Consider the following 22,219-nt stretch of genomic DNA (forward strand, 5'->3'; position numbering starts at 1 on the left):
GCAGAGAGAGCAGGAAGGAAACATTTAATATCTGAGGCCACACCTGACACCCAGGTCAGCAGACGTCTCCCCTCCACGGCGCCCTGCCATGTCCTGTGTTTCTGCAAGAACAGGGGCAGCCTGAGGGGGTCCAGGGCCAGGAAATGGGTCCCCTCTACCCAGAGAAGGAGCCAGATAGGATCCCAATACCCTCCCCTTTGAGGCTGAACTGCCAGAGGGGCCTGGGCCCGCACCACACAGCGGGATGGAATGTGTACAGGCCCTGATCTCTGTGGGTGCTCCGCTAGCTGGGGTTCCCGGTGCTCACCCCACACCTAAAACGAGCCACAGCATCAGAGTCCCTGAAGGAGTCCCCGCCCAGCAGCCCAGCCCCCACCCCGGAGGCCCCAGAGCTCAGGGACCCTGGGCGGATTCTGAACAGCCCCGAGTCACGGTGGGTATAGCTGGAACGACCACTGTGAGAAAAGCTGCGTCCAAAACTGTTCCATGACCACTGCCGGAGGCCCAGCCAGAGAGGGGAGCAGCCGCCCAAACCCACGTCCTGCCGGCTCCCGTGACCCCCGGCACCCGGAGCCCCACGGTGTCCCCACTGGATGGGAGGACAAGGGCCGGGGGCTCTGGCGGGTCGGGGCAGGGGCTTGATCCCATCCTTCTGCCTGGCCCAGGGCCCCGGGCTGGAGTTGACCCTTCTGACAAGTGTCCTCAGAGAGACGGGGATCAGCGGCGCCTCCCAACATCAACCCCAGGCAGCCCAGGCACAAACCCACATCCAGAGCCGACTCCAGGAAGAGAGACGCCGCAATACCCTGAGGGACCCGACGCTGATGACTCCCGTCCCATCTCTGTCCTCACTCGGGGCCTGCTGCGGGGCGAGCGCTTGGGAGCAGACTCGGGCTTAGGGGACACCACTGTGGGCCCGACCTCGAGCAGGCCACAGGCCCTTCCTCCCTGCCCTGGTGCAGCACAGACTCTGGGGTCTGGGCCGGGAGGAACTTCTGGCAGGTCGCCAAGCACAGAGCCCCCCGGGCTGAGGTGGCCGCAGGAGGATCCCAAGGAGGTGGCCCACGCCCCTTCCTCCCAGCTGGACCCCATGTCCTCCCCAAGAGAGGGGTGTCATCCGAGGCAGGTCCTCCACGGAGCCCCCTTCAGGCTCCTCCCCGGACCCCACTGGGCCTCAGTCCCGGCTCTGGGAATGCAGCCACCTCAAGCACCCCAGGCAGCCCAGGCCCAGCCACCCTGCAGTGCCCAAGCACACACCGTGGAGCAGAGCAGGGTGCGTCTGGGAGGGTCTGGGCTCCCCACCCCCACCCCCACCTACACACCCCTCCCACCCCTGTCCAGCGGCTCTGCAGGGGGACAAGCCCCCATGGGGTATGGACTTAGGGTCTCACTCACGTGCCTCCCTCCTCGGAAAAGGGGTCTCATGCCGAGATCCCCACAGCAGCCCTGGTCACAGGTGGAGGCAGTGGTTCAGGGCCACCCTGACCTGGCCCCTAAGGTTCCTCCAGCCCAGGCTGCCCTGCTGTCCCTGGGAGGCCTGGGCTCCACCAGACCACAGGTCCAGGGCACCACCCGCAGGAGCCACCAACACAGCTCACAGGAAGAAGAGAAGCCCCAGACCCCCAGGGCCAGGACCTGCCTTGCTACCACTGCTTCCTGCCCCAGACCTCGGCGCCCTCCCCCTTCCACTTACACACAGGCCAGGAAGCTGTTCCCACACAGTTCAACCCCAAACCGGGACCACCTGGCACTCAGGTCACTGCCGTTTCCTTCTCCGTTTACTCCCAGCGCCTCCGTGCTCCCTCCCTCCTCCCTCCTTCGGGGGAGCACCCTGTGCAGCCCCTCCCTGCAGCCCACACCCTGGGGAGACCCGACCCTGCCTTCGGCCCTTTCTCCCCCGCTGTTCTTGCCGCCCACACAGACAACCCTGGGGTCCCGTCCCTGCAGTCCCCACCCTGGTCTCCACCCAGACCCCTGTCCTCCCTCCAGACACCCCTACCAAGCCCTCCCTGCACCTGCAGACCCTCCCCTCTTCTGCCGCGACAGCCTCAGTTTCTCCCGCCTATGCCCATCCCCTGCCTCCTCCTGCTCACAACTCAAGTTCTTTGTCTCCTGGGGCCCCTGAGCCATGGCACTGACCCTGCACTCCCACCCACACACTGCCCATGCCCTCACCTTCCTCCGGCCACTCCAGCCCCGCTCCCCTCTCAGGCCCGGCTGTTGTATTTCCAGGACAAAGGCTCACCCAAGTCTTTCCCATGCAGGCCTGGGCCCTTGCCCTCACTGCCCATTTACAGGGCAGCCTCCTGTGCACAGAAGCAGGGAGCTCAGCCCTTCCACAGGCTGAAGGCACTGAAACAAATCGGCCTCCAGCGCCTTGACGCACGTCCGCCTGTGTCTCTCACCACCCGCACCTACAGGGAGGCTCAGCTCTCCCTTTAAAGACGAGGGACCCAGGCAGCAACATCACGGGAGAATGCAGGGCTCCCAGACATCCCAGCCCTCTCACAGGCCTCTCCTGGGAAGAGACCTGCAGCCATCCCGTCAACGGAGTCTAACACCAAACATCCCTGGAGGTGGATGATACTAACGGAGTCACTGCCAGACCCGGAGGCCAATGGATGGTAACGGAGTCACTGCCAGACCCTGGGCAGGGGAGCAGTGAGCTGGAGCCCAGACTATACGGACAGAGACCAGCCGCTGACATCCCGAGCCCCTCACTGGTGGCCCCACAACACCCGTGTAAACAGGACAGACCCACAGTCCCAGCTGGACGAGGGCGGAGACTGCTGAGCCCCCAGCACCAGCACCAAGAAACAGCAGGTAACGGCATCAGCGGCGGCTCCTGCAGAACAGAGGAGGGAGGTCTCCTCCACCAGCAAGCGCTTGCCTTGACCAGAAACAGGGTCCATGAAACTCCCCCAGGACAAAGGAGGAGCCCCCTGTACAGCGCTGGGCTCGGAGTCCTCCCCAAGACACACGAGTTTCAGACAAAAACCCCCTGGAATGCACAGTGTCAGCAGGAGAGCCGGGCCAGAGCCAGCAAGACGGGACTCGGTGACACCGCAGGGACAGGAGGATTTTGTGGGGGCTCGTGTCACTGTGAGCATATTGTAGTGGTACTTACTGCTCCTCCCACAGTGACACAGCCCCAGTCCCAAAGCCCTACTGCAAACGTACCCACTTCTGGGGATGAGAGGCTGGGGCAGCAACTGGGAAGTAGGACCTGGGGTGTCCACAAATGTCCAATACATACCGCACTCCCCCTGAGGCATCATCCAGCGAGCAGAGTAAATAGAAAATGAGAAGAAAGCTGGGGAAGTGGGGAAGATGGCACAGGCCCCAGGGAAAGAGCTTTGGCAGGAGTGCAAGAGGGGATGCAGGCAGAGCCTGAGCAGGGCCTTTTGCTGTTTCTGCTTTCCTGTGCAGAGAGTTCCATAAACTGGTGTTTGGGATCAATAGCTGGGAGTGAGCCCAGGAGGACAGTCTGTGGGAAGGGCAGGGGGAAGGAGGAGCAGCCACTATCCTACGCTGCCATCTTTCGAAAGTTTGCCCTGTGCCCACACTGCTGCATCATGGGATGCTTAACAGCTGATGTAGACACAGCTAAAGAGAAAATCAGCAAGATGGATTTGCAGCACAGAACTGAATAAATTCTCCTGAATGTGGAGCAGCACAGAAGCAAGCACACAGAAAGTGCCTGATGCCAGGGCAAAGTTCAGTGGGCACCTTCAGGCATTGCTGCTGGGCACAGACACTCTGAAAAGCACTGGCAGGAACTCCCCGTGAGAAAGCAGAACCCTGCAGGCAATGCCAGCCCCAGAGCCCTCCCTGAGAGCCTCATGGGCAAAGATGTGCAGAACAGGTGCTTCTCCTAGCCCCAAACTGAGGGTGAAGCAAATGTCCATCTGAAGGAGAACAGGCAAATAAACAGTGGCAGGTTCATGCAATGCAAACCCAGACAGCCACGAGGACAACAGTACAGGGTTATGAGCGATTCTGCGGTTAAGTTCATGACAATGCTGAATAATTGGAGTAACAACAGAAACTCCAAGAAAAATTTTCAATGTGATTTCTTCTAAATAAAATGTACAGCCAGCAAAATGAACTGTCTTCCTGAGGGATACATTTCCCAGTTAGAAAACCATAAAGAAAACCAAGAACATGATAATCACATAATCAAAGTAGTGGTTACTTCTACTGGGGAAGGAAGAGGGTATGAACTCAGACACACAGGGTTGGCAAGTCTCCTAACAAGAACAGAACAAATACATGACAGTACCTTGAAATCAGCAGTTAAACTTCTAAATCGCAAGAAGAGGAAAATGCACACAGCTGTGTTTAGAAAATTCTCACTCCAGCACTGTTCATAATAGCAAAGACATTAACCCAGATTGGAGAAATAAACGATGATGCAGGCAATTGCACAACGATACAGACATATATTTAGTATATGAGACATCGATGATGTATCCCCCAAAGAAATGACTTTAAAGAGAAAAGGTCTGATGTGTGGTAGCACTCACGTCTCTGGGCATCCCCGGACAGGCTGCAGGTTCACTGCACGGCAGGGCAGCCCGTTACCTGCTGGCAGCTCCTATGGCCTGACGTGGAGTAAGCACAGAGCCCCGAGGGCATATACCCCTGAGGACGGCACAGTCAGTGAATTCCAGAGAGAAGCAACTCAGCCACACTCCCCCGCCAGAGCCCAAGAGGGACGCCCATCTCGTCCCTCTCGAGAGAGAGCAGGGAGGCAGAGCCCAGCTCCTCCACAGCCAGCACCACCTGGGCAGTGGCTGCCATCTGGCAGGCACAGAGCAGGGGCTGGGAGGAGCGGCAGGGACACCAGGCAGGGTCAGCACCCAGAGAAAACTGCAGAAACCTCACACATCCACCTCAGCCTCCCCTGACCTGGACCTCACCTGGCCTGGGCCCCACCTGGCCTGGGCCTCACCTGGCCTGGACCTCACTTGACCTGAGCTTCACCTGACCCTGGCTCACCTGGCCTGGACCTGGCCTGTCCCGAGCTTCACCTGACCTGGGCCTCAACTCACCTGGACCTCTCCTGACCTGGGTTTAACCTGTGCTGGAACTCACCTGGCATGGGCCTCACCGGACTGGAACTCACCTGGCCTTGGGCCTCACTTGTATCAGTTCCAGGTCTTGCTGGAACCTGAGTAGCACTGAGGCTGCAGAAGCTCGTCCAGGGTTGGGGAATGACTCTGGAACTCTCCCACATCTCACCTTTCTGGGTGGAGGCACCTGGTGGCCCTGGGAATATAAAAAGCCCCAGAATGACGCCTGCGTGATTTGTGGGCAATTTATGAACCCGAAAGGACGAGGCCATGGGGTGGGTAGGGACAGTAGGAACAGATGTCAGCCTGAAATGCAGCCTCAGGACACAGGTGGGCACGGACACTGTCCACCACAGTGAGGGGCAGTCCCGGGTGTCCCCGCAGCAGACCTGAGAACGCTGGGCCCACAGCCTCCCCTCAGGGCTCCGCTGCCTCCTCAGGTCAGCCCTGAACATCCTGGGTTTCCCTAGGCCTGGGTAGGTTTGAAGTGAGGTCTGTGTCACTGTGGTATTACTATAGTGGTAGTTATTACTACCACAGCGTCACAGAGTCCATCAAAAACCCATCCCTGGGAGCCTCCCGCCACAGCCCTCCCCGCGGAGGTCCGCCGCGTGCCATGTTAGGGTTTTGATCAAGGACACAGCACCATGGGTGTGGTGGCCACCACAGCAGTGCAGCCTGTGACCCAAACGCACAGGGCGGCAGGCACAATGGACAGGCCCACGAGTGACCACACTGGGCTCCAGCCCGCCAGCCCCGGAGACCATGAAACAGATGGTCAAGATCACCCCACAGGTCAGCCAGACCTTGCTCCAAGGGGTCCGCACCGCTGCTGCCCTCCAACCCCAGTCCAGATGGGGACAGGGCCGGCCCCACAGCACCATCTGCTGCCGTCCGGCCAGCGGTCCCGGAAGCCCCTCCCTCAAGGCTGGGCCACATGTGTGGACCCTGAGAGCCCCCATGTCTGAGTACGGGCACCAGGATGGGGGAGATGGTCCTGTGCACTGTTCCTGCCCCTGTGGTCCCCGGCCTGCCTGGCCCTGAGGCCTGAGCCTCTCCTGGGTCATTTCCAACACAGAAGACATTCCCGGGGACAGCCGGAGCTGGGCGTCCCTCATCCTGCCCGGCCGTCCTGAGTCCTGCTCGTTTCCTGACCTCACCGGGGAAGCCAACAGAGGACTCACCTCCCACAGTCAGAGACAAAGAACCTTCCAGAAATCCCTGTCTCTCTCCCCAGTGGCCACCCTCTTCCAGGACAGTCCTCAGTGGCATCACAGCGGGAACCCACATCTGGATCGGGATGGCCCCAGAACACAAGATGGCCCATGGGGACAGCCCCACAGCCCAGCCCTTCCCAGACCCCTAAAAGGCGTCCCACCCCCTGCACCTGCCCCAGGGCTCAAACTCCAGGAGGCTGACTCTTGCACACCCTCTGGCCGGATGTCACCTCAGCCTTCCTGGAGGGGACAGTGAGTCAGATCCACCTGCCCTGGATGGCAGGCGGGGAAGATTCAGAAAGGCCTGAGATCCCCAGGAAGCAGCACCACTGTCAGTGGGGACCCCAGACGCCTGGACCAGGGCCTGCGTGGGAAAGGCCTCTGGCCACACTCAAGGGCTTTTTTGAAGGGCCCTCTGTGTGACTGTCACCATGTGACTATGGTAACTACCACAGTGATGAACCCAGCGGCAGAAACTGGCCGGACACCCAGGGCCATGCAAACTCCTCAGCTCTGAGCTCTCCAGGACCAGAAGAGCCCGGCGTTTGTGCCCAGACCATCTCAGCCCATGGGCTGGTGTCCCGCACACTGTCTGCCTCCAAACAGGGGCTTCAGAGGGCTCTGAGGTGACCTCACTGATGACCACAGGTGCCTGGCCCCTTCCCCAACAGCTGCACCAGACCCTGTCCTGATAGCTGCCCCAGTTCCATCAGCCAATTCCTGGGGCCCAGAATCACTGTAGACACCAGCCTTGTTCCAGCACCTTCTGCCAATTGCCTGGATTCCCATCCTGGCTGGAATCAACAGGGCAGCGTCCCCCAGGATCCCAACAGGCAGGACTCCCACACACCCTCCTCTGAGAGGCCACTCTGTTCCGAAGGGCCAGGCCCTGGACAGTCCCCCTCACCTGCCACTATAGAAATGCCTGCCGTTGACATCCCCACCTGTCAAAGACCACTTATGGAGCCCCCAGCCCATGATATATTTGTAGAGAGTCCCTGAGGGATCTAAGAAGGAGCCATGCCCAGTTCTGCCTGGACCCTCGGCCAGGCTGACAGGAGTGGACGCTGGAGCTGGGCCGGCACTGGGCTGCATAGTAGCTCACTGGTGAGGAGGACAGGAGAGCACAGGCCCGTCCCAGAACCCAGGTGGCTGCAGATGCCTCTCCAGGGGGACCCTGTGCATGTCTGGTCCCTGAGCAGTCCCCCACGTCCCCAGTCCTGGGGGCCCCTGGCACAGCTGTCTGTACCCTCCCTGCTCCCTGGGAAGCTCCTCTTTGAAGGGGTTGCCTGCCCCTCCACACCTGTGGGCGTTTCTCGTTAGGTGGAGCAAGAGACTTGAGAAAAGAAATGAGACACAGAGACAAAGTATAGAGAAAGAAAAAGTGGGCCCAGGGGACCGGCGCTCAGCATACAGAGGACCCACGCCGGCACCAGTCTCTGAGTTCCCTCAGTATTTATTAATTATTATCTTTACCACCTTAGAAAAGGGGAAGTGGCAGGATAATAGGATCATCGTAGGGAGAAGGTCAGCAGTAAGACATGTGAATACAGATCTCTGTGACATGAATAAGTTTAAGGAAATGTGCTGTGTCTTGATGTGCATATATAAACATCTCCATAAACCTTTTTAGAGCATAAAGAGCAGCATTGCCGTTAGCACGTCCCACCTTCAGCCCTAAGGCAGTTTTCTCCTTTCTCGGTAAATAGAACATACAATCGGGTTTTACACCGAGAGGTTCCATTGCCCAGGGACCGGCAGGAGACAGATGCCTTTCTCTATCTCAACTGCCCAGAGGCCTTCTTTCCTCTTGTACTAGTCCTCCTCAGCACAGACCCTTCATGGGTGTCAGGCTGGGGGACGATCAGGTCTTTCCCTTCCCACGAGGCCATGTTTCAGACTATCACATGGGGAGAAACCTTGGACAATACCTAGCTTTCCTAGGCAGAGGTCCCTGCGACCTTCAGCAGTGTACGTGTCCCTGGGTACTTGAGATTAAGAGAATGGTGATGACTTTTCACAAGCAAGCTGCCTTCAGGCACTTGTTTAACAAAGCACACCCTGCACAGCCCCAAACCTATTAAACCTTGAGTCACCACAGCACATGTCTCTTGCAAAGACAGGGTTGGGGGTAGGGTCACAGATTAACAGCATCTCAAATACAGAACAAAATGGAGTCTCTTATGTCTACTTCTTTCTGTATAGACACAGTAACAGTCTGATCTCTCTTTTCCCCACACCTGACAGTCCCGCCTCCAGTTCCAGCTGCGGTTATTGTCAGGGGATGTCAGGTTGTGGTGGATACAGCTACAGTTACCACAGTTTTGCCACCCACAGCAGAAAACAGGCCAACCAGATTGGCCCCTAACTTGCAGCCTCAGGCCTCCAGCTCACCTGCTTCTCCTGGGGCTCTCAAGGCTGCTGTTGTCTGCACTCTGCCCTCTGTGGGGAGGTTCCCTCAATGGGAGGTCAGCATCCCAGGGCCTCATTCCTGCATGGAAGGCCAAAGGCTGGGCCTGCCAGGGGCACAGCACCCTCACATGCCACGGCCAAGACAGGGTGGGCAGCCTGGCTGGGAACAGGATATACTCCTGGGGTATCTGTCACTGTGCCTAGTGGGTTACTGGCTCCCAGAATAGTCCTCGCCAAAATCCACACTGCCTCCCTTGCTAGGGGCTGGCCTGGTCTGCTGTCCTTGGAGGCTGCTGACCTCCAGGATGGCTCCTGTCCCCAGTTCTAGGGCCAGAGCAGATCCCAGGCAGGCCGCAGGCTGGGAGGCCAGCCCCTCCTTGCCAGGGTTCACTGCAGGTGATGAGGGCAGGAAATGGCATAAACACAGGGATGACTGTGCCATCCCCCAACAGAGTCCACCCACTCCTGCTCTGCACTGCGCAGCCCCCAGGCCAGTCCACGACAACCAGGTCCCCACATCAGAGTCACTGCCTGGCCTTAACCTGGGGAGGACCCCTCAGTCCCTACTCTGTCTAAAGGACTGAGAGGCACAGGCCCTCTCCCTTACGGTTCCCCCACCTGTCTCCGGCCGGGATCCTCAGGGGGTGGACAGAAAGGACACCTGCCTGATTGGCCCCCAGGAACCCAGAACTTCTCTCCAGGGACCCCAGCCTGGGCACCCCCTTCTCCGGGACCCAGCCCTGCCCCTCCTCCCTTCTGTCCACCTCTCATCACCCCATGGGAATCCGGAATCCCCAGGAAGCCATCAGGAAGGGCTGAGTGAGGAAGCGGGACCGCTGCATCACCGGGCGGGAGGCTCCGTCTTCGTGAATCCAGGGAAGTGCCAGCCTCCTAAAGGGTCCACTCTGCCGAGGGCTCCCACAGTGGCCGGCTGCGGGGAAAGACCAGCGACGGTGTGGGGGAGGGCTCAGGGCCCCGCGGTGCTCCATCTTGGATAAGACCGGCCCTCTCACCCACGGACCTGCCCACCTCCTCTCCACCTGGACACCACCCTGGCCACAGGTCATCCATACCATCCTAAGTCCCACCTACACCAGAGCTGGCAGTGCCAGTGCAGACAGATGCTGGGGTGCAGGGGGACCTCCAGGGCAGCTTGGTGGAGGGAGGGAGAGGAGGTCAGTGAAGAGGCCCCCCCTCACCTGGGTCCAGGATCTTCCTCTGGGACCCCCAGATCCCACCCACTCGCCCGCTCCAGGCTCTGGAAGGACAAGCAGGATGGGAAATTCTCTGCGGGACCCTCTCACAGTGGAATACCCCCACTGCGGCTCAGGCCAGATCCAAAAGCCCCTCAGTGAGCTCTCCACTGCAGTGCCAGGCCTGGGGGCAGCCCCTCCCACAAAGGACAGACCCAGCACCCCGAGGAGGTCCTGCCAGGGGGAGCTCAGAGCCATGGAGGAACAGGATATGGGGCCCCTGATACAGGCACAGACCTCAGCTCCATCCAGGACCGCCAGGTCCCGCCCTGGGAGGAACCCCTTTCTCCAGTCCCTGCAGGCCGGGAGGCAGGTGACCTCTGCCTCAGACCCCCACTCCAGTCACCAGACAGAGGGGCCGGCCCCCCAGAACCAAAGTTGAGGGATGCCCCATCAAGGACAGACCAGACCAAGGGACGCTGAGCCCAGCACGGGAAGGTCCCCAGATAGACCAGGAGGTTTCTGGAGGTGTCTGTGTCACAGTGGGGTATAGCGGCAGATCCCACAGTGACACTCACCAGGCCAGATACCCCATCCCAAGTCAACGGAACAGCGAGAGAGCAGAGCCACGTTTAGGATCTGAGGCCGCACCTGACACCCAGGCCAGCAGACGTCTCCCTTCCAGGTCACCCTGCCCAGTCCTGCATTTCTGCAACAACAGCCTGAGGGGGTCTGGGGCCAGGAGATGGGTCCCCTCCACCCTGAGAAGTAGTTAGGCAGGACCCAAGCACCCTCCCCTTTGAGGTTGACCTGCCCAGAGGGCCTGGGCCTGCACCACACACAGGGGCGGAATGTGTGCAGGCCCCGGTCTCTGTGGGTGCTCCGCTAGCTGGGGTTCCCAGTGCTCACCCCACACCTAAAACGAGCCAGAGCATCAGAGTCCCTGAAGGAGACCCCGCCCAGCAGCCCAGCCCCCACCCAGGAGGCCCCAGAGCTCAGAGACCCTGGGCGGATTCTGAACAGCCCCGAGTCACGGTGGGTATAGCTGGAACGACCACTGTGAGTAAAGCTGCGTCCAAAACTGTCCTGTGGCCACTGCCAGAGGCCCAGCCAGAGAGGGGAGCAGCCGCCCGAACCCACGTCCTGCCGGCTCCCGTGACCCCCGGCACCCGGAGCCCCACGGTGTCCCCACTGGATGGGAGGACAAGGGCCGGGGGCTCCGGCGGGTCAGGGCAAGGGCTTGATCATATCCTTCTGCCCTGGGCCCAGTGCCCCTGGCTGGAGTTGACCCTTCTGACAAGTGTCCTCAGAGAGACGGGGATCAGCGGCTCCTCCCAATATCACCGCCAGGCAGAACAGGCACAAACCCACATCCAGAGCTGACTCCAGGAGCAGAGACGCCCCAATACCCTGGGGGACCCTGACGCTGATGACTCCCCACTGGAATCTGTCCCAGAGTCCACCAGGACCAAAGACCCCGCCCCGTCTCTGTCGCTCACTCAGGGCCTGCTGCAGGGCGAGCACTTGGGAGCAGACTCGGGCTTAGGGGACACCACTGTGGCCTGACCTCGAGCAGGCCCTTCCTTCCTGCCTTTGGGCAGCACAGACTCTGGGGTCTGGGCCGGGAGGAACTTCTGGAAGGTCGCCGAGTAGAGCCCCCTGGCTGAGGTGGCCCCAGGAAGACCCCCAGGAGGTGGTCCAAGCCCCTTCCGCCCAGCTGGACCCCATGTCCTCCCCAAGAGAGGGGTGTCATGCAAGGCAGGTCCTCTATGGAGCCCCCTTCAGATTCCTCCCAGGTCCCCACTGGGCCTCAGTCCCAGCTCTGGGAATGCAGCCGCCTCGGGCACACCAGGCCCAGCCCAGGCCCAGCCACCCTGCCGTGCCCAAGCTCATACCCTGGAGCAGAGCAGGGGGCGTCTGGGAGGGGCTGGGCTCCCCACCCCCCACCTGCACACAGCCACCCTCTGCAGGAGGGTCAGAGCCCCCATGGGGTATGGACTTAGGGTCTCACTCACGTGCCTCCCCACCTGGGTGAAGGGGCCTCATGCCCAGATCCCCACAGCAGCGCTAGTCACAAGTGGAGGGGCCACCCTGACCTGGCCCCTCAGGTTTCTCCAGCCCCAGCTGCCCTGCTCTCCCTGGGAGGCCTGGGCTCCACCAGACCACAGGTCCACGGCACAGCCCACAGGAGCCGACCACACATGGCTCACAGGAAGAAGATAAGCTCCAGACCCCCAGGGCAGGGACCTGCCTTCCTACCACTGCTTCCTGCCTCAGACCTCCGCGCCCTCCCCTGTCCACTTACAGACAGGTCGGGAAGCTGTTCCCACACAGTCCAACCCCAAACTGGGACCATCTGGCACTCAGGTCGCTACCATTTCCTTCTCTATTCGCTCCCAGTGCCTCTGTGCTCCCTCCCTCCTCCCTTCTTCAGGGGAACACCCTGTGCAGCCCCTTCCTGCACCCCACACCCTGGGGAGACCCGACCCTGCACCCCACGCCCTGGGGAGACTCACCCTGTACCCCACGCCCTGGGGAGACCCGCCCTGCACCCCACATCCTGGGGAGACGCATCCTGCATCCCACACCCTGTAGAGACCCGATCCTGCACCCCACGCCCTGGGGAGACCCGACCCTGCACCCCACATCCTGGGGGGACCCGACCCTGCACCCCACATCCTGGGGAGACCCGCCTTGCACCCCACATGCTGGGGAGACCTGACCCTGCCTCCAGCCCTTTCTACCCTGCTGCTCTTGCCACCCACCCAGATAACCCTGGGGTCCCAACACTTCAGCCCACGCCCTGGGGAGACCTGACCCTGCCTCCAGCCCTTTCTACCCCACTGCTCTTGCCACCCACCCAGACAACCCTGGGGTCCTGTCCCTATAACCCTCACCCAAGTCTCTACCTACACCCGTCTCCCTCCCTCTAAACACCCCTCCCAGGCCAACTCTGCACCTGCAGGCCCACTCCTTTACTGCCAACACAGCCTCAGTTTCTCCTGTCTGTGCCCACCCCTTACCTCCTCCTGCAAACAACTCAAGCTCCTCCTCTCCTGGGACCCCTGAGCCATGGCATTGACCCTGCACTACCCACCCACACACTGCCCATGCCCTCATCTTCCTCCTGGTCACTCCAGCCCTGCTCCCCTCTCAGGCCCGGCTATTGTATTTCCAGGACAAAAGCTCACCCAAGTCTTTGCCATGCAGGCCTGGGCCCTTGCCCTCACTGCCCATTTACAGGGCAACCTCCTGTGCACCGAAGCAGGGAGCTCAGCCCTTCCACAGGCAGAAGGCACTGAAACAAATCGGCCTCCAACACCTTGACGCACGTCTGCCTGTGTCTGTCACCGCCCACACCTGCAGGGAGGCTCGGCTCTCCCTTCAAAGACGAGGGATCCAGGCAGCAGGGCTCCCAGACATCCCGGTCCTCTCACAGGCCTCTCCTGGGAAGAGACCTGCAGCCACCATGGAACAGTCATGGAGCCGGCTGGAGAGTAACTGAGTCAGTGACTGACCTGGAGGGCAGGGGAGCAGTGAGCCCGAGCCCAGACCGCAGGGACAGAGACAGCCGCTGACATCCCGAGCCCCTCACTGGTGGCTCCACAACACCCTGTGGAAACAGAACAGACCCACAGTCCCACCTGGAACAGGGCAGACACTGCCGAGTCCCCAGAACCAGCCCTGAGAAACACCAGGCAACACCATCAGAGGCGGCATCTGAGAAAGAGAGGAGGGAAGGTCTCCTCCACCAGCAAGCGCTTGCTTTGACCAGAAACAGGGTCCACGCAACTCCCCCAGGACAAAGGAGGAGCCCCCTGTACAGCACTGGGCTCAGAGTCCTCTCCAAGGCACCCTGAGCTTTAGACAAAAACCCCCTGGGAGGCACAGTCTCAGCAGGAGAGCCGGGCCAGAGCCAGAAAGACGGGACTCGGTGACACCCGCGGGGACAGGAGGATTTTGTGGGGGCTCGTGTCACTGTGAGAATACTGTACTGGTAGTGGTTGCTATGCCCACAGTGACACAGCCCCATTCCCAAAGCCCTGTGGCAAACGCACCTGCTTCTGGGGCTGAAGGGCTGGGGCAGCATCTGGGAAGTAGGACCTGGAGTGGCCATCAGTGTCCCAAATGCCCCAGACTCCCCCCATACATCACCCAACCAGCCAGTGAGCAGAGTAAACAGAAAATGAGAGGCAGCTGGGAAGCTTGCACAGGCCCCAAGGAAAGAGCTTTGGCGGGTGTGCAAGAGGGGATGCTGGCAGAGCCTGAGCAGGGCCTTTTGCTGTTTCTGCTTTCCTGTGCAGATAATTCCATAAACTGGTGGTTGGGATCAATGACTGGGAGTGAGCCCAGGAGGACAGTCTGTGGGAAGAGCACAGGGAAGGAGGAGCAGCTGCTATCCTACGCTGTCATCTTTTGAAAGTTTGCCCTGTGCCCACACTGCTGCATCATGGGATGCTTAACAGCTGGTGTAGACACAGCTGAAGAGAGAATCAGTGAGGTGAATTTGCAGAACAGATCTGAATAAATTCTCCTGAATGTGGAGCAGCACAGAAGCAAGCACACAGAAAGTGCCTGATGCCAGGGCAAAGTTCAGTGGGCACCTTCAGGCATTGCTGCAGGAACTGGCAGGAACTCCCTGTGACAAAGCAGAACCCTGCAGGCAATGCCAGCCCCAGAGCCCTCCCTGAGAGCCTCATGGGCAAAGATGTGCAGAAAAACTGATTGTCATAGGCCCAAACTGAGAACGAAGCAAATGTCCATCTGAAGGAAAACAGGCAAATAAACAATGGCACTTTCATGCAATGCAAACTAGGACAGTGACAAGGAAAAGAGTAGAGAGTTACGTGTGACTCTGTGGTTGAGTTCATGACAATGCTGAGTAATTGGAGTAACAAAGGAAACTCCAAAAAATACTTTCAATATGATTTCTTCTAAATAAAATTTATACCCAGCAAAAAGAACTATCTTCTTAAGGGATAAACTTTCCACTAGAAAAACTACAAGGAAAATCAAGAAAATGAGGATCACATAAACACAGTTGTGGTTACTTCCACTGGGGAAGGAAGAGGGTATGAACTGAGACGCACAGGGTTGGCAAGTCTCCTAACAAGAATAGAACAAATATATGACAGTACCTTGAAAACAGCAGTTAAACTTCTAAATCGCAAGAAGAGGAAAATGCACACAGCTGTGTTTAGAAAATTCTCACTCCAGCACTGTTCATAATAGCAAAGACATTAACCCAGGCTGGAGAAATAAACGATGGCACAGGCAATTGCACAATGATACAGACATATATTTAGTATATGAGACATCGATGATATATCGCCGAAGAAACGACTTTAAAGAGAAAAGGCCTGATGTGTGGTAGCACTCACCTCCCTGGGCATCCCCGGACAGGCTGCAGGCTCACCGTGTGGCAGGGCAGCCCGGTACCTGCTGGCAGCTCCTGCGGCCTGTTGTGGAACAAGCACAGAGCTGTATCCCCCCAAGGACGTATACCGCCGAGGATGGCACAGTCGGTGCATTCTGGAGAGAAGCAACTCGGCCACACTCCCCCGCCAGAGCCTGAGAGGGACGCTCATGCACAGGGAGGCAGAGCCCAGCTCCTCCACAGCCAGCACCACCTGTGCAGTGGCTGCCATCTGGCAGGCACAGAGCGGGGGCTGGGAGGAGGGGCAGGGACACCAGAAAGGCTCGGCACCGAGGTAAACTACAGAAGCCTCGCACGTCCACCTGACCTCCCCTGACCTGGACCTCACGTGGCTTGGGCCTCACCTGACACGGGCTTAAGCTGACCTTGGCCTCACCTGTCCTGGGCCTCACCTGGCTGGGACCTTACCTGGCCTGGACATCACCTAACCTGGGCCTCACTGGCCTGGACCTCACCTGGCCTGGGATTCACCTTGCCTGGGGCCTCACCTGCACATGCTCCAGGTCTGGCTGGAATCTGAGTAGCACTGAGGCTGCAGGGGTCCATCCAGGGTTGGGGAATGACTCTGGAACTCTCCTACATCTGACCTTTCTGGGTGGAGGCACCTGGTTCCCTGGGAACATAAAAAGCCCCAGAGCGATGCCTGCGTGACTTGTGGGCAATTTAGGAACCCGAAAGGACATGGCAATGGGGCGGGTAGCGACTGACGCAAGACTGAGGAGGAATCCCAGGACACAGGTGGCCACGGACACTGTCCACCTAAGCGAGGGGCAGACCCGAGTGTCCCCGCAGCAGACCTGAGAGTGCTGGGCCCACAGCCTCCCCTCGGGGCCTTGCTGCCTCCTCAGGTCAGCCCTGGACATCCTGGGTTTCCCCAGGCCTGGGTGGGTTTGGAGTGAGGTCTGTGTCACTGTGGTACTGGAGTGATTATTATGACCACAGTGTCACGGAGTCCATCAAAAACCCATCCCTGGGAGCCTCCTGCCATAGCCCTCCCTGCGGGGCACTGCCGCGTGCCTTTGTCACAGGATGTTTTATCGGGGTCACAGCACCACAGGTGTGGTGGCTGCCAAAGCACTACAACACCTGACCCAAACCCACAGGGCAGCAGGCATGACAGACAGGCCCACGAGTGGCCACGCTGGGCTCCAGCCCACCAGCCCCAGAGACCAGGAAACAGATGGCCAGGTCACCCTAAAGGTCATCCAGACCTGGCTGCGAGGGGTCCGCACTGCTGCTGCCCTCCAACACCGATCCAGATGGGGACAGGGTCGACCCCACAGCACCATCAGCAGCTGTCCGGCCAGCGGTCCTGGAAGCCCCTCCCTCAAGGCTGGGTCACATGTCTGGACCCTGAGAGACCCCCATGTCTGAGTACAACAGGAATGGGGGACTGGCCCTGTGCACTGTCCCTGCCCCGGTGGTCCCTGGCCTGCCTGGCCCTGAGGTCTGAGCCTCTCCTGGGTCATTTCCAACACAGAAGACATTCCCGGGGACAGCCGGAGCTGGGCGTCACTCATCCTACCTGGCTGTCCTGAGTCCTGCTGGTTTCCAGATCTCACCAGGGAAGCCAACAGAGGACTCACCTCCCACAGTCAGAGACAAAGAACCTTCCAGAATTCTGTGTCTCACTCACCAGTGGGCACCCTCTTCCAGAACAGTCCTTGGTGGCATCACAGCAGGAATCCACATCTGGATCGGGATGGCCCCCAGAACACAAGATGGCCCATGGGGACAGCTCCACAGTCCAGCCCTTCCCAGACCCCTAAAAGGCGTCCCACCCCCTGCACCTGCCCCAGGGCTCAAACTCCAGGAGGCCTGACTCCTACACACTCTCCTGACAGACGTCACCTCAGCCCCTCCTGGAGGGGACAGCAGCCCAGGAGGGTGAATCAGATCCACCTACCCTGGATGGCAGGTGTGGAAGATTCAGAAAGGCCTGAGATCCCCAGGACGCAGCACCACGGTCAATGGGGGCCTCAGAGGCCTGGACCACGGCCTGTGTGGGAAAGGCCTGTGGCCACACTCAGGGGCTTTTTGTGAAGGACCCTCCTACTGTGTGAATACAGTAACTACCACAGTGATGAAACCAGAGACAAAAACTGGCCGGACACCCAGGGGCCATGCACACTCCTCGGCTCAGAGCTCTCCGGGACCACAATAGCCGGGCCCAACGGTCTGTGCCCAGACCCTCAGCCTCTAGGGACACTTGGGCCATCACAGCCCCTGGGTTGGTGCCCCGCACACCATGTACCCCCAAACAGGGGCTTCAGAGGACTCTGAGGTGACCTCACTGATAACAGATGTCCTGGCCCCTTTCCCTCCACCTGTAACAGACCCTGTCCCAAGAGCTGGCCTGGTTCCAACAGCCAATTCCTGGGGCCTGAAATTGCTATAGACACCAACTATCTTCCAGCACCTCCTGCCAATTGCCTGGATTCCCATCCTGGCTGGAATCAAGAAGACAGCGTCCCCCAGGCTCCCAACAGGCAGGACTCCCACACACTCTCCTCTGAGAGGCCACTGTGTTCTATAGGGACAAGTCCCAGACAGTCCCCCTCACCTGCCACTACAGACACACCTGCCACTGATGTCCCCACCTGGCAAAGACCACTCATGGAGCCCCCAGCCCCAGGTAGAGCCGTAGAGAGTCTCCGAGGCCCCTAAAATGGAGTTCATGCCCAGTTCTGCCTGGACCCTCAGCCAGGCTGACAGGAGTGGACACTGGAGCTGGGCCCGCACTGGGCTGCATAGGAGCTCACCAGTGAGGAGACAGGAGAGCACATGCCGGGGGAGCACCCAGCCTCTTGCTGATCAGAGGCCCATCCCAGAGCCTAGGAGGCTGCAGACGCCTCTCCAGGGGGACCCTGTGCATGTCTGGTACCTGAGCAGCCCCCCACCTCCCCAGCCCTAGGGGCTCCTGGCACAGCTGTCTGGATCCTCCCCGTTCCCTGGGAAGCTCCTCCTGACAGCCCCGCCTCCGGTGCCAGGTGTGGTTATTGTCAGGGGGTGTCAGGCTGTGGTGGATACAGTGGGTACAGTTACCACAGTGGTGCCACCCATAGCAGCAACCAGGCCAACGAGACAGGCCCCTGCCGCGCAGCCCCAGGCCTCCAGCTCACCTGCTTCTCCTGGGGCTCTCAAGGCTGCCGCTGTCTGCCCTCTGGCCCTCTGTGGGGATGCTCCCTCAGTGGGAGGTCTGTGCTCCAGGGCAGGGATGACTGAGATAGAAAGCAAAGGCTGGCGGGACAGGCAGCTTCCAGCCCTGAGAGGTGCAGGCAGCACCACGGAGCCAGAGCCATGGAGCCCCCAGTGTGGGCATGTGAGGGTGCTGTGCCCCTGGCATGCCCTGCCCTGATGGGGAAGCCCGCCCGTCCCACAGCCCAGGTCCGCAGGGACAGCGGGCACAGAAGCTGCCAGGCTGTGCTCTATGATCCTCATCCCTCCAGCAGCATCCCCTCCACAGTGGGGAAACTGAGGCTTGGAGCACCACCCAACCCCCTGGAAACGAGGCTGTGAGCCCAGGCAGTGGGCCTGGAGCATTGTGTGTACCCCGGCAGTACCTGGGTACAGGGATCAGCCAGAGATGCCAAACCCTGAGTGGCAGAAGGGTCCGACCCCACCCAGGCCACTTGATTAATCCCATCCCCCTACCCTGGAGACCTCTTCGAGAACCACCAGCAGCTCAGCTTCTCAGGGCCTCATCCCTGCAAGGAAGGTCAAGGGCTGGGCCTGCCAGAAACACAGCACCCTCCCAGGCCGCTGCTAAGACAAGGTGGGCAGACGGCTGTGGACAGGACATATTGCTGGGGCATCTGTCACTGTACCTTCTGGGTATTGGCTCCCACAGCACAGACCCTGCCCAAATCCCCACTGCCTCCCCTGCTGGGGTTGTCCTGGTCTCCTCCTGCTGTCTGAGGAGGCTGCTGACCTCCAGGATGGCTCCCATCCCCAGTTCCAGGCCCAGAGCAGATCCCAGGCAGGCTGCAGGCTGGGAGGACACCCCCATCCTTGCTGCAGTTCAGTGAAGGTGCCCAGGGCAGGAAATGGCATGAACACAGGGATGACCGGGCCATCCCACACCTGAGTCCGCCCCTCCTGCTCTGCACCGCGCACCCCCCAGGCCAGTGCACAACGTCCAACAACCCCACACCAGAGTCAGTGCCTGGCCCTGCCCTGGGGAGGACCCCTCAGCCCCCACCCTGTCTGGAGGACTGGGGAGGACAGGACAGAGGCCCTCTCCTTACCATTCCCCCACGTGGCTCCTGCTGGGACCCTCAGTGTGTGGACAGAAAGGACGCCTGCCTGATTGGCCCCCAGGAACCAGGAACTTCTTTCCAGGGACCCCAGCCCGAGCGCCCCCTAACCCAGGACCCAGCCTGCCCCTCCTCCCCTCTGCCCTCCTCATCTCCCCAAGGGAATCTGGAATCCCCAGGAAGCCATCAGGAAGGGCGGAGGGAGGAAGCGGGGCTGCCGCACCACTGGGCGGGAGGCTCTGTCTTCGTGAACCCAGGGAAGTGCCAGCCTCCTGGAGGGTATGTCCACCCTGCCAAGGGCTCCCACCATAGCAGTCTGCGGGGAAAGACCAGCAACAATGTGCAGGAGGGCTCAGGGCTCCACGGGTGCTCCTCCGTCCTCAGTGAACCCCCATCGCTGGTGACCCACTGACTCTCCCACCTCCAGGTCGTCCACACCTTCCTAAGCCCCACCTACACCAGAGCTGGTAGAGCCAGAGCAGACAGAGGCTGGGGTGCAGGGGGGCCGCCAGGGCAGCTTCGGGGAGGGAAGGATGGAGGGACGGGAGGTCAGTGAACATGGCCTCCTCCCCTGGGTCCAGGATCCTCCTATGGGACCCCTGGGTCCCGCCTCCTCCAGGCTCTGGGAGGTCAGAGGGGGAGATTCTCTGCGGGACCCTCTCACAGTGGAATACCCCACAGCGGCTCAGGCCAGACCCAAAAGCCCCTCAGTGAGCTCTCCACTAGAGTCCTGGGCCTGGGCAGCAGCCCCTCCCAGACAGGACAGACTCAGCACCCCGAGGAGGTCCTGCCAGGGGGTGCTCAGAGCCATGGAGGAGCAGGATATGGGGCCCCCAGTACAAACACAGACGTCACCACCCAGCCCACACCCTGAGAGGAACGCCTGTCTCCAGCCTCTGCAGGCCCAGAGGCAGCTGGCCTCTGCCTCTGACCCCTACTGCAGACACCAGACAGAAGGGCAGGACCCCAGAGCCAGGGTTGAGGGACACCCTCGTCAAGGCCAAACAAGACCAAGGGGCGCAGCTCAGCAAGGGAAGGCCCCCAAACAGACCAAGAGGTTTCTGAAGGTGTCTGTGTCACAGTGGGGTATAGCGGCAGCTGGAACCACAGTGACACTCGCCGGGCCAGAAACCCTATTCCAAGTCAGCGGAACGCAGAGAGAGCAGGGAGGACAGGTTTAGGATCTGAGACCTGCATCTGACACCCAGGCATCAGATGTCTCCCCTCTAGGGCACCACACCCTGTCCTGCATTTCTGCAAGAACAGGGGCAGCCTGGGGGGATCTAGGGCGAGGAGATGGGTCCCCTCTACCCCAAGGAGGAGCTGGCAGGGCCCGAGCACCCTCCCCATTGAGGCTGACCTGCCCGGAGGGGCCTGGGCCAACTGCACACACTGGGGCGGAATGTGTGCGGGCCCCGGTCTCTGTGGGTCTCCAGCTAGCTGGGGCCCCCAGTGCTCACCCCACACCTAAAACAAGCCACAGCCTCCAAAGCCCACAAAGGAGACCCCACCCAGCAGCCCAGCCCCCACAGGAGGCCCCAAAGCTCAGGTCATCTGGTTGGATTCTGAACAGTCTCGAGTCATGGTGGGTATACTGGAACTACCCCTATGAGAAAAGTTGCGTCCAAAACTGTCCCATGACCACTGCCGGAGGCCCAGCCAGAGAGGGGAGCAGCCGCCCGAACCCACGTCCTGCCGGCTCCAGTGACCCCCAGCACTCAGAGCCCCACGGTGTCCCACTGGATGGGAGGACAAGGGCCGGGGGCTCCGGCAGGTCGGGGCAGGGGCTTGATCCCATCCTTCTGCCCTGGCCAGTGCCCCCGGCTGGAGCTGACCCTTCTGACAAGTGTCCTCAGAGAGACGGGGATCAGCGGCTCCTCCCAACATCAACCCCAGGCAGCCCAGGCACAAACCCACATCCAGAGCCGACTCCAGGAGCAGAGACGCCCCAATACCCTGGGGGACCCCGACGCTGATGACTCCCCACTGGAATCCGCCCCAGAGTCCACCAGGACCAAAGGCCCCGCCCCTGTCTCTGTCCCTCACTCAGGGCCTCCTGCGGGGCGAGCACTTGGGAGCAGACTCGGGCTTAGGGGACACCACTGTGGCCCCAACCTCGACCAGGCCACAGACCCTTCCTTCCTGCCCTGGTGCAGCACAGACTCTGGGGTCTGGGCCGGGAGGAACTTCTGGCAGGTCGCCAAGCACAGAGCCCCCAGGCTGAGGTGGCCGCAGGAAGACCCCCAGGAGGAGGCCCCCTCCCCTTCCTCCCAGCTGGACCCCATGTCCTCCCCAAGAGAGGGGTGTCATCCGAGGCAGGTCCTCCACAGAGCCCCCTTCAGGCTCCTCCCCAGACCCCACTGGGCCTCAGTCCCCACTATGGAAATGCAGCTGCCTCGGGCACCCCAGGCAGCCCAGGCCCAGCCACCCTGCAGTGCCCAAGCACACACTCTGGAGCAGAGCAGGGTGCATCTGGGAGGGTCTGGGCTCCCCACCCCCACCCCCACCTGCACACCACACCCACCCCTGCCCAGCGGCTCTGCAGGGGGACAAGCCCCCATGGGGTATGGACTTAGGGTCTCACTCACGTGCCTCCCCTCCTCGGAAAAGGGGTCTCATGCCGAGATCC

General features: G+C 60.6%; 1 protein-coding gene across 9 annotated transcripts in view; it reads right to left on the reverse strand.

Annotated features, from left to right (window-relative positions):
* Nucleotides 1-1,330: 1,330 nt before the first annotated feature.
* Nucleotides 1,331-22,219, reverse strand: part of LOC105489905 (uncharacterized) — a 30,694-nt gene continuing 9,805 nt past the window's right edge. The window contains exons 1-6 of one of the 9 annotated variants that reach the window (XR_011625231.1): nucleotides 18,457-22,061; nucleotides 16,971-17,026; nucleotides 15,823-15,947; nucleotides 15,279-15,356; nucleotides 13,416-13,510; nucleotides 7,661-9,635 (exon numbers count right to left, since the gene is read on the reverse strand). Coding sequence is in view for 2 of the 9 variants with exons in the window: in XM_071099266.1 (XP_070955367.1) it covers nucleotides 9,596-9,635; nucleotides 13,416-13,510; nucleotides 15,279-15,356; nucleotides 15,823-15,947; nucleotides 18,457-18,877 (759 nt within the window). In the remaining 7 variants the exon portion in view is untranslated. Of the gene's footprint in view, nucleotides 5,272-7,660; nucleotides 22,062-22,219 lie in introns of those variants that run through there. The other 8 variants (XR_011625230.1, XR_011625228.1, XM_071099266.1 and 5 more) reach the window with 8 other exon arrangements.

This window comes from Macaca nemestrina, chromosome 7 (genome assembly GCF_043159975.1).
Source record: "Macaca nemestrina isolate mMacNem1 chromosome 7, mMacNem.hap1, whole genome shotgun sequence".
Lineage (NCBI taxonomy): Eukaryota > Metazoa > Chordata > Mammalia > Primates > Cercopithecidae > Macaca > Macaca nemestrina.